The sequence below is a fragment of the Rattus norvegicus genome, chromosome 1, assembly GCF_021556685.1.
Source record: "Rattus norvegicus strain SHRSP/BbbUtx chromosome 1, alternate assembly SHRSP_T2T, whole genome shotgun sequence".
Lineage (NCBI taxonomy): Eukaryota > Metazoa > Chordata > Mammalia > Rodentia > Muridae > Rattus > Rattus norvegicus.
In genome coordinates, this window is record NC_141534.1 from 48727815 (window position 1) to 48740133 (window position 12319).

Sequence of the window (12319 nt, forward strand, 5' to 3'; positions counted from 1 at the left end):
TCCATAGGGGCATGTAAAAGATAGTTTAAATATTTAGTTGAGTAACAACAGCAAGCAATAATGAGTAATCTGAGATAAACACTCTCCTGTCCACTACACCTGGGAGGAGCACAGAAACATTCCAAGAACAGTTCTATGGTCTGAAGAAACTGACGACACAGGATTCTTGTTTTCTTGGAGCATTCTCACAAGCAGTCAGGATACTCCTCACGCAGGTCCGTTCCTGAACTGTCCTCCGACACACACCTGTTTCTCCATCCTCCTCTTTTCCCTTGCTGTTGTGGCTAACTCAACTTTGTTTCTGATCTCTACCTTCCTGGAAGCTCAGATTCAAGTGATCATGGATACTTGACAGACCAGAACGTACTTCATAAGCCCTTTGAATCCCAGTTTTGTTCTTGTCCACGGTAGTTACTGCTTCAACTACCTGGGAATTACTTATAGCAGTGGAACTAGTCGAGACTTTACTAAGTGCGGAATCTCCCTAGAGTGTTAGTAGAACTGGACTGGGAGTACAGCTCAGTGTTAGGGCACATACCTCAGGCATAGGTTATTACTGAGCTATATGGCAGACGCCCTCACACTCTTCCCAGGAGCTCTCTGAGCAGCGGGCTTCTGTGGGCACTTGGCACTTGCTTGACCTGAAATTTACCATTTGAGACCTTGTCCCCAGAAATTAGCTAGATTTCAAACCTGGGACCAATGGCTAAGGTGCCTATTTAACATTAAGGCAGACCTGGCTGCCAGCTTCCCCCTGCATCCCTCAGTCCCAGCCTGTTACAGGGCCCTCCTGGCTGCTCAGTCCCCTACCTAAATATCTTCAGCCAGAGGCTGGGCTGCTCTTCCTCCAGGTGCCCTTCTCTATTTAATCAACCATTTTGTCTACTCTTCTTTGGGCCTCCTAGATGCTGTACCAGGTTCCCGTCTCTCCCCTCCACTCTCACCTCAGTCCAGCCTAGACTCTCCTTTTTTATCTACAATAATCTTTCTCCTCAACCACACCTGGAACCAGTCATATTTTTTCCCTTTTGCTTCTTTTTTTCACTCAATTAGTCTCTAAATCAGAAAGAAAACATAAGATTATGCTCCTTTGTATCAAGCTAACTGAGGCATTTGCTAGATGGCTGGACAGATGGTTGGGGTATGTGCTTAACCTGGGGAGTCAACATTTGCGATTCGTTAGTCGAGAGAATTACATATTTCCTTTTTTAAAAAAGATTTTTATTTACTTTATGTATGTGAGTACACTGTAGCTGTCTTCAGACACACCAGAAGAGGGAGTCAGATCCCATTACAGATGGTTGTGAGCTACCATGTGGTTGCTGGGATTTGAACTCAGGACCTCTGGAAGAGCAGTCAGTGCTTCTTAACCTCTGAGCCACCTCTCTAGCCTGAATTACATATTTCTTACATATTCTATTTTTCCCCTTATACTTACCATCTTGTAAGTTTGTTAAGAGTTGGCCTTGGTTAGATTTTCATTAAAGGGTTAGTGTAACGGTGATTTTAACTGGTAGCAAAACCAGTGTAATATGAACACGTTCGAAGAACTGAAGTCTCTTTTCATCATTGTTGATGTTTCTTGAGATAGGGTCTCTCTTAGCCTTGGCTGTTGGAACTGGTGCTGCCGATGACGCTGACCTCCAGCTCACAGAGATCCACCTGCCTCTGCCTTCCAAATGTTGGGATTAAAGGTGTATGCCATCAACTCCTGACTGGAAGTCTTAGATTAAATATAATAATAATCAAAGCTGTGCCAAGTACAGGACATTATATTTTTATGTCATTATATCATTTAAAAACATTTTAAAATGGTCATTTAGTTCTTTTTCCTTCCTGGTTATTTAAAGTATATTCTTTGCCTTACTTCACCATGAATTACTTCACTATGAGTTCATATTCTTAGCTTTTGAAACAAATACAAATTTTAGTTTTTATTATGAAGGTCATTAGTTGGCTAGTTTTAGGTTGGTTTGATACAAGCTAGGGTCATCTAAAAAGAGGGAAACTCAATTGAGGAAATGTTTTGATAGTACACAGCTCTAATTCCAGCACTCTGGAGGCAGAGGCAGATGAATCCCTTGAGTTTGAGGCCAGCCTGGTCTACAGAGAGTTTCAGGACAGCCAGGACTACACAGAAAAATTCTGTTTCAAAACCAAAAAGAAAAGAAAGGAAAAGAAATAAAAATACCTCTATAAGATCTGCTCGTAGGACATTAGCTGTTTCTGGGGACCGAGATCCAAATGGTAAATTTCAGATCAAGCAAGTCCCAAGCGCCCACAGAGGTCTGTTGGCTCTGAGAGCTCCTGGGAAGAGTGTGAGGAAGTCTGCTATATAGCTCACAATCTTAATTTTCCTAATTAGGGTCTGACCCATTGTGGGTGGTACAATCCCTGTGCTGCTAGTCCTAAATTCTATAAGAAAGCAGGCCGAGCAAGCCATGGGGAGCAAACCAGTAAGCAGCACCTCTCCATGGCCCCTGCATCAGTTCCTGCCTCTGAGTTCCTGCCCTGTGTGAGTTCTTGTCCTGACTTCCTTCAGTGATGAAGTACAGTGTGGAAGTGTGAGCCAAATAAATCCTTTCTCCCCAACTTGATTTTGGTCATAGTATTTCATTATAGCAGGAGTAATCCTAAATTGGACAATTTTGAAGATAATTTGGCGTTAAGATTCCATAGCCTCTTACTGTGGTTACATTTCTGAATCTTGATATGACTGACAATTTAGTCACTGTTGCCTTTGCAAATTGGTGCAAATAGCAGTACAGGGAAGACAGCAAAGAATGATCTGTGTGTTGAGACCCTCTTTTAAAGTGTTGACCAATCCTTTCATAGGGTTCACCTAAGACCATCTGTATATAGGATATTTACATTAAAATTTATAACCATAGCAAAATTACAGCTATGCAATAGCAGTGAAAATATTTTTATGGTTGGGGGATCACTACAACATGAGAAATTCTGTTAAGGAGTTGCAACATTAGGGAGGTTGAGAACCACTGGTCTGGGAGTTTGTAGCCAGTAAAGGAATTGAAGGCCGAGTAAACAGCTATACTTATTCAAGGCAGTGACCTGCTGGCCATTAGAATCAAGGCCTTTTAGAGGCCTTTGTTGCCTTGTGTTATTAAGGAATATCTTTTAATGACGGAAAAAAACCAAAACCCTACAAATCTGCTAACTTTACTGGGTTTCTCTTGAGTTTCATTTTTGAGAAAGCTTGTTCAAGGCAAGTTTTCAATAGGGAAATGTATCACATTGAGCCCCAGAGTCTTAGAAAGGACAGTGCAAAGCCATAGACAGAGGTAATGCAGGTGACTCCTCCTGATATGTTTTCTGTTCATCTCCATTCACTATTGAATTTCACCGGCTATTCTAATCAGTGGCTTCATCAGACAGCTGTAATATAAAAGCTAGTCTTCAGTTATTAGAACTCTCACTTGCTGCTGTAAAAATTGTTGTCATTGTTGTTTACAGAGTTGGAAGAGTCCATCCAGGACCTTCAAGGCATGAATAATCTGACGGTTCCTGAATTGACGGGGAAAACAAACATATCAAGTGCCATTTGAAGAGTGTGTCTACATGTGTAAAACTTTTTCTCATCATATAAACTTTTTCATAAGAAGACATTCCGAACATCAAGAGTTTTGTAACTGATGAAAATTAAAAAATTAATTTAAGCATCAGATGGAACAACTTTCTACTGTTGGGAGTCAGGAGTCCATGGAGGACAGCCTGTCACTAATGGCAGATTTTCCTTACAGTGTTCATGGGCAAAAGCAACTTCACAGAAGAAAAAATCGCGCAGATCAAGTCTAAAGAAAATCTCTCCAGTGTAAAGAAGGAGCAGACTTAAAACTCTGGATTGAAGTTCAGTAACTTTCACTGTGGTGGTGGCTGCAGTAAGGGGACAGATCTGAAAAGGAGCGGATTCCTTTGTGTCTTCAGCTCTTTGAATTTTTTATTTATTGTTTATCTTTTCTGCATATATATGCTATTTTAAAATATTAATTGGAACTGCCAATTACAAAATAATATCGAGAAAAGCTTTTCTTGGTCTAAAGATGTGAACAGGCTTGAATGTGAACAGGAAGGTATCTTTTAGCAGCACTTGGAGCCGGTCTTGGGAGGTGGTGCAGCTTGGAGAACTCTGATACACATGCTTGGGTAGATGGTTTAAAGATTTGGCTCTGAGAAGAATGTTATTTAATAGACATAATTCTAAGATTGCTTTTTCATTAAGGCAGAAAAATACATGATCTTTATGAGTGAAAAAGCAGGGAAATGAGAGAAAGGAGAAACAGAATCCTGTAGCTTGACTCTCTGTAAGCAAGAAGTAGGAGCAAACTAAGGGAAATACTTGGTCCATTTAGATAGCAGTTTACTCACACTCAGTGACCTGCTGGCCTCCACCTCTGCTGAGGGAAGGGGCTTTGCTCCAGTCTCTATGGCACTGAGGGTTGTTCCGGTCCATGGAAGAGTCATTCTAGGAAGCCTCGTGTTCCTAGGGATACAGGGCCGGTCTTTGAGACAGGAAGCTTCTGGCTGTGAACAGTGGAGGAAGGAGTGATTTTCTTGTGAAAACTTTGGCTGCTGTCTGCATGAGCTCTGCTCTGACTTTGCACGTTAGTGTGCCTTTCCCTTTATGCAGCCTTTTCCAGCTGTACAGCAGAAACTTGCCTAGTTCAGAAAACGTGCCAGAGGGTGGCTTCAGAGGGAAGATGATCTTGTGTGATCATTCTCTGCATTTGAACTGTTGAATAGAGAAATCCAGCTAGAGGGATTCTTACCGCCTTACTTGAAATCTATGTGTTTGTAACCCCTTATCTCTGGAATTACATTACAAAAAACAAACAAAACAAACAAAAAACCAAAAAACTGGAATCTCAGGCTGAGAATAAGAAGACTGAGTAAAAGTGAAGAGAACAGCTTCTCCATCATCACTACTAACAGCTCTTTCTCCAAAGGATTAACATGTTTTCCCCTTAAGGACTTGAGAATGAGAACGGACCCCATGTGTTTTTAGGCATTACCTTTCTTAGCAGACTGATGTTATCTTTTATAGAGTTTTTTCACTATGCATTTGGTGGATCTTTATAAGCTATTGACCTAATTGGACTCTAGATCAGTTGTAGCTAAAGGAGAAAAACAAACCAACAGAACCTAACCACAAAAAATAAGCCAATAAAAGAACTTGGTTTGAAATTCCACAGTACTTCTGAAGTGAAATACTTCACTGAAAAGTATGTATGCAGCAGTGGAGCATGGACCTCTGCTTTGCAGCGATTCCAACATCCTCTGCCTGTCCTGGAAAGGGCGTGTCCCCAAGAGTGAGAAGGAGAAGCCTGTGTGCAGAAGGCGCTACTATGAAGAAGGATGGTTGGCCACAGGCAATGGGCGAGGTGTGGTGGGGGTGACCTTCACCTCGAGTCACTGTCGCAGAGATAGGAGTACGCCACAAAGAATTAACTTCAACCTACGAGGCCACAACAGTGAGGTGAGCTCTAATTCTGTTTGCCTTTTCTGTGGTTACTTCTAGTGCTCTTCTTGAGCCTCCTCCCTGGCCCCAAACCTTAGTGCAGTTTCTTAGATTTGGTGGTAGTGAGACTTGGTACGTGTCTCTTCTGTGCTGCCAAGAAAGATATTAAGGTGGGCACAGTTCATAGTGTCCTGTCTTTCACAAGTAAGTCCACTCGTCCCCTCTTTCCATTTTCCTCTCTCCTCCTGAGAGTTGCTGCTGTCTTTCTGAAGGGCACAGCTGTTTGTGGGCTGCCCAGTGTGGTAGGTGCAAGGCTTTCCAGTTAGGAATCACACTAGATAACCCTAACCTGCTCTTTCGTTTTCTGGTTTGCATGATAAAGAAGTGCATGTTCTATGCCATCCCTATGGCTCAGTGTGAAAATCAGTGGTGCAGCCTTCGCCTCAGTGCTCAGGCAGTGTGTCTGTACTGATGGCTTAACACCTAGTAAAAGAATTCATTAATTTGACATGACCCATGTTTTTTTCACGTCGTGTAGGCTCTATTGTAATGTTTTGTGTGTTCTATACAAAATCTATACATAGATTCTTATGGTCTTCTAAAACCCCAAAGAGGCATTATATGTGAAGTTTATTCTACTATTTATTGAGGAATGCTTAAGTGCTGACTGCTCCATTTGAAAGAAGACCTCGGCTAGTTGTTTCTTGCTGCATGCTGATTTGTATAGCATCATGATACTGTGCTTCATTGCTTATTAGCTTATTGGAGTGTTATGAGGAATGTGTGATGATTTCAGGTATCTTAAAAAGTCAGTAGATGGTTATGGAAAAGCACCATTTTGTGTGTGTGTGTGTGTGTGTGTGTGTGTGTGTGTGTGTGTGTGTGTGTGTTAAACCATTCAGGCTGCTATAACTAAATGCTGTAGATCTGGTAGTTATGAATAATTTTGAATCATTTTCCACGGTTATGGAGGTTGGTCTGAAGTCTGCGTTGCCAGTTTACAGGGTTCTGTGAAGATGGTGGAGTGTACTCTTTTGACTTGAACACTGATGACTGTTTCTGTTGGGAACAGGTTGAGAAGTCCTCTGGAATTCCCTGTGAGAATACCAATCCCATTTATGAGGGCTCTGCTCTCATGACTTACTCCTTTTATTAAAGGCCTTGTCTTTAGGTTATGTTTCAACTTGGTAGTTTAGAGAGGACCTCAGTGTTTATATTTAGCAGTATAACTTATGTCTTACATGTGAATGTCCACCTAATCAGTTATAGAATATTCCAGTACTTACAGGTACCTGTTGCTACTCCTTCTCAGACGTTACACTCGATTTAGTCCATTCTTGCTGCTGTGATGAAATATCTTATACCAGGTAGTTGATAAATAATACAGATCTATTGTTCATAGTTATGAAAACTTAGAATTCCCAGATCAAGGCTCTGGCAGGTTCACTGCTCATATCTGAGAGCTTATTCTCCACTTCACAGATGTCCCTTTGTGTAGTGTCCATCATGGAGGTGCTACTGTACTTCAGTAAGGCACACACCCTCACTGAGGGCTAGCCCATGCTCTTCGTTATATACCCTGTCAGACTTCTTTTATTCAGTATAATATCCGAGATTCATCCCTAGTGTGTACATTGTTAGACTGTTCTTTTAGACTGTGTTATTTTCCAGTGATATAAGTACACACTTTGTCCTTTCTGTTGATGAACATTTGGATTTCTTCCAGTTTTTGGCTCTTAAAACTGCTGTGAACATTCATGTACAGTGCATAACTTTCGGTAGAGGTGTGCACTCAGAAAGTGGAATTTCTGAGTCATAGCATTGGCATGTGATTAAAAGTAGAAATTGCCAAATAGTTTTCCACCATGGTTATACAATTTAACACTCCACCGTCAAAATAGGAAAATATCAGTTGTAAAGCCAGGCTGAGAGTCTGCTTCTCAGTGTGAGTTTACTCTACTTAGAACTTTCTTATGAGTTTGAACTTTGCTTACTAAAAATACAATTTCAGAAATTTTATATATGTGTGTCTAATATTTTTATTAATTCTTGGAGATTTTCTATAATGTACTTTGATGAAGAATTATATTTTACAGATACTTTCAAACTTACTATGATAGGGACACAAACATGTCTTACAGAAGCATAATTGGGTTACTGTTTTAAAAGATACGTGATAAGGTCAGTATGAATCTCCTCATACAGTGTAGTCTCTGCTCACACAGATCTCTCAGTCTGGGTAACATGGTATTCATGCAGGTTGTTGGGGTTGTGGGACAAGGCTTTTGGGTCCTGTACTGGCTGGGTTTGTGTGTCAGCTTGACTCAAGCTAGAGGAGGGCGTGTCAGTTGAGAAAATGCCTCTAAGAGACCTTGCCTTGTGGGACTGAGCAACTACTAGATTCTAGGTTTAATATAGAAGCTCACACAATTTAAAAAGGTGTCAAAAATGTGTTTACTAAAAGATAGCCTTACTGAATAGGAGTTGGGGATGACCGATATCCTTTAGCTTAAAGATAAAGGGATTTTTAAGGCTCAAGGAAATTGCAGTGGTAGAGTGGGTATGCTGTGTAAAAAACCCTAATCCTCCACAATGGGAAGGCCCAGAAGATACGCCCTTCACAAATCCTATATGACACAAAATGCTGAGAGGGCACCAGCACATTTGAAGAGTTTTGCTGTTATCCTTGTGCCAGGCCTGAGGGCTGGAGATGCTGCTGTTGTGGGATGAATTCAATGCAATGGGTTTAACTGGGCTCCAGGGTAGCAGGGGCCAGGTGGCAGCACTGAATCCTCAGAGGCAAGGTGATCGGAGTTATCGTAATGGGCAGTGTAGACAAACCAATGTTCATAATGGCCTGACCCATAGTGGTCAACACAGGCAAAGTGCATTTTATCGTGGTATAACTCATATGGACCTTTGGTGCTGGCTAATAAATCATGTTTCCACGCATGAAATAGATGAGAACCCTACTGCTTTTCTGTTTGATCTGTATAAGCAGACAAATACTCGAACAAAGAAAAGCTACATTGGATCATGGCAAAAGGCAATCTTGGCCAGTGAATTAATTTCCAGACTTGAGCCAACATGCAGACCCAACACCCTTGGAATAAAGGGGCTGCCCAGTTCCTCTGGGGAAGGATCTTGATAAGACACCTAGTTCTGTTAGCCTTTCTCCAGTTCTTCCCCAGAGGAATCTATGGCCTTTTACAAGGGAAACTGTACACTGGAGGAAAGGAAATAATCAGACTTCCCAGGATCTATTGGATACCGGTTCTTTTTTTTTTTATTCATTTATTATATATAAGTATACTGTAGCTGTCTTCAGATACACAGGAAGAGGGCATCGAATCTCTTTACAGATGGTTGTGAGCCACCATGTGGTTGCTGGGAATTGAACTCAGGACCTCTGGAAGAGTAGTCGGGTGCTCTTAACCCCTGAGCCATCTCTCCAGCCCCCGATACTGGTTCTTAATAGATGGTGATCCAAGAGATTCTAAGAAACATTGTGATCCTCCAGTTAAAGGAGAGGCCAGGCGATTAATGGAATTTGTCTGATGTTCAACTCACATTAGGTCCCCCAACTCATTCTGTGGTTATTTCCCCATTTCCAGAATGCATAATTGGGATAGATATACTTAGTCTCACATTGGTTCCCTGACCTGTGGAGTGAATCAAAACCAGTATCGTATTGCTGGAGGGACTGCAGAAATTAGTGCCACCATCAAGGACTTGAAAGATGCAGGGGTGGCGGTTCCCACCACATCTCCCTTTAACTCTCCTATCTGGCCAGTGCAGAAGACAGATGGATCATGGAGAATGACAGTTGACTATGGAAAACAAAATCAGGTAGTAACACTGACTGCAGTGCTGTACCCGATGGAGAGTCCTTACTTGAGCAAATAACACATCTCCTGGTGTGCACCTATTGATCTAGCCAATGCCTTCCCCCGTGTGTCCTTAAACCACCAGAAGCAACTTGCTTTCAGCTGGCAAGGCCAGCAGTATACCTCACAGTTTTACTTCCAAGATATATTAACTCACCTGCCCTGTGTCATAACTTAGTTAGGGATCTTCATTGTCTTGTCCCTTCCACAAAATATCACACTGGTGCATTATATTGACCACATTAGGCTGGTTGGTCGTAGCAACACTTTGGATTTTTTGGTAACACATATAGGCATTAGAGGATCAGAAATAATTCCAACCAAAAATGCAAAGCCTTCTACCACAGTGAAATTCTTAGGATTTCAGTGCTGTGGGAAATGCAGATATTCCTTCTGAGGTGAAGGATAATTTATTGTACCTGGCCCTTCCAACCACCAAGACAGAAGCACAAGAGTTAGTGAATCTATTTGGATTCTATTCCCCACTTGGGCATGTTGCACTTGCCCATACACCAAGTGACTCGGAAACTGCTAGCTTTGTGTGGGGCCTGGAGCAGAGGAAGGCCCTTGAACAGGTCCAGGCTGCTGTGCAGTCTACTCTACCACTTGGACCATAGGATCCCGCTGTAAGGCATTTTCTCAACTAGTGATCTGTGGGTAGTACCATCCAGGTTGGTAGTCCTGGGTTCTATAAGAAAGCAGGCTGAGCATGCCATGTGGGGCAAGTCAATAAGCACCGCTTCTCCATGGCCTCTGCATCAGCTCCTGCTTCCAGGTTGCTGCCCTGCCTGAGTGTCTGTCCTGACTTCCTTGAGTGCTGGACAGCAGTGTGGAAGTGTAAGCCCTTTCCTCCCCAACTGCTCTTTGGTCATGGTGTTTCGTTGCAGCAACAGAAACCCTGACTAAAACACGTAGATTCCAGCAGAGTGGGGTATTGCTGTGACAGACCTGACATGTTTTGGGGAGGATTGTGGAAGGACCTTGGAAGTTTGAGCGAGAAAATCATTGAGTGTTGAGCGTCATTGGATGCTCCCAAGGAGCTAGACAAATGAGAATGTTGAGAGTAGTGGGGAAGATAGAGGCCGGCCTGGGACACAAGCTAGAGTCATCAGAGAGGAAGGAGCCTCGGGTGGACAATGTCTCTATGAGATCCAGTTCAGACACCCAGCCTTGTGGGACTGAGCAACTACTAGATTTCTGAACTTTCCGTTCACAGCTACTCATTGTTGAGCTGAAGCCTGTGATTCATTCCATATGTACAATAAATTCCATATATATATATATATGTATATATATAAGTATATATATAAGTATATATATACACATATATGTATATAAACATATAAGTATGTGTTGACAAATAAAACACACTGTGTACACGCATGCACACACGCATGCATTCACTGCACAAGTCAGTGGCTTTGGAGGACCCTAATACAGGCCCAAAGGGTCATTCAGTGAACATGTCCACATGTCCTTTCAGCCTCTCCACTCTGTGCCGTCTTTCTGAGTCTGTCTGTGGAAAAGGCCTGAGTTGGGTATGCTCACATTTATTCTTCTGTTTTTTAAGATTTATTTATTTATTATATTTAATTACACTGTAGCCGTCTTTAGATACACCTTTTTTAGAAGAGGGCATCAGGTCTCATTACAGATGGTTGTGAGCCACCATGTGGTTGCTGGGATTTGAACTCAGGACCTCTGGAAGAACAGTTAGTGCTCTTTACCACTGAGCCATCTCTCCAGCCCCATCTCACCTCTGTTCTTAAGAGAGTGGCTACATACCAGAGTGGGTGAGTTTAGAATTGTGACTACCGTATAAGGTCTATAACTCATAGACAGTGACTTGTTTCACTGTACATTTTTATTCTTCCTTAACTTCTGTTTTTTCACATTAGAATGAAGCCTAGAATGACTGACTGCCTGCCAAGTAGAGTGACCAACTGTGCTGGTTTCCTAAGGTGTGGTACTGGCCATGTTAAGTCCAGGGGAGTCCCCAGTAGGGAGACAGTCATCCCACTGTCCAGTGCCACACTTGATACTAAAAGCTTCCAACCTAGTGACTGTTCTTATGGTTCCCAGAAGACTCGCAGCAGAAACTATGCAAGCTTGTAGACACTGACGCCTTGTCTAAGTTCACGCGCTTTGTAATGGGGAGAGCTGGAATTTAATCCACGGCCCTCAGAGACACTCCAGCTCACCTTTATTTTCTCAAAAATTGCATTACATGCAAATCTGTAGTTCCCTACCCACAATTTTGAAATCTAAGAGCTCTGAAAATAGGAATTTTTGTTTTGATAGGAGTGAAGCTCTTTATGATCATCCATCTCTTCAGGGGCAAAAATACTTGTGATGAGTGCTGCTGGAAGCTAGCCATGTGTGCTCCACTTCCACTGCAGCGTGAGGTGCCTTCTCTGACCTGCTCCCCTTCTTTCCCTATCTAATAAAGCATTACCCTTCCCAGTGACCTCACAGTGCTAAAGCCATAGGTCTCCTTTCTGCACATGATGTACCTATGGCGTCAGTAGAGTTGAAATATCTTCTCTCTTCTCAGAACACTGGACTTTCCCCACTTTGCTTTGTAGCTCTATCCATCCCCATCTTTAAATGTTAGAGGGTGTATAGCTTTTTAAAGATTATTTCTTGTCTTTAATCCCATCTATCCTGATGACTCCTACGTTTCTGTCTTCTCCCTCTGTTTCCAGATTGTATGTCCAGTTTGATATATGAGTTTAGATTGGACATTAGTAGTCTTAAGTCACAGTCATCCCAGGACACCATCAAATCAGGACCCTTGGTATTCTCCATGATTTCCCTGAGCATTTCTAGTTCCCAAATCCAGTTGGTATAGCAAGATTTCCGCCTGTATCTAACTTCCAAATCATATCATCAACATGCTATTTTTCTGCCTTTCACTGCATCTAGCGCAAGCCTCTTTACAGATTGTTTGCCTTAA

General features: G+C 42.2%; 1 protein-coding gene across 1 annotated transcript in view; it reads left to right on the top strand.

The window, feature by feature from the left end:
• The window catches only part of Tulp4 (TUB like protein 4), a 130378-nt gene that overhangs the window by 22707 nt on the left and 95352 nt on the right, over positions 1–12319 (top strand). The window contains exon 2 of the mRNA NM_001109137.2: positions 3475–5494. Within this exon, the coding sequence (NP_001102607.1) occupies positions 5243–5494 (252 nt within the window). The 5' untranslated portion in view covers positions 3475–5242. The remainder of the gene's footprint in view (positions 1–3474; positions 5495–12319) is intronic.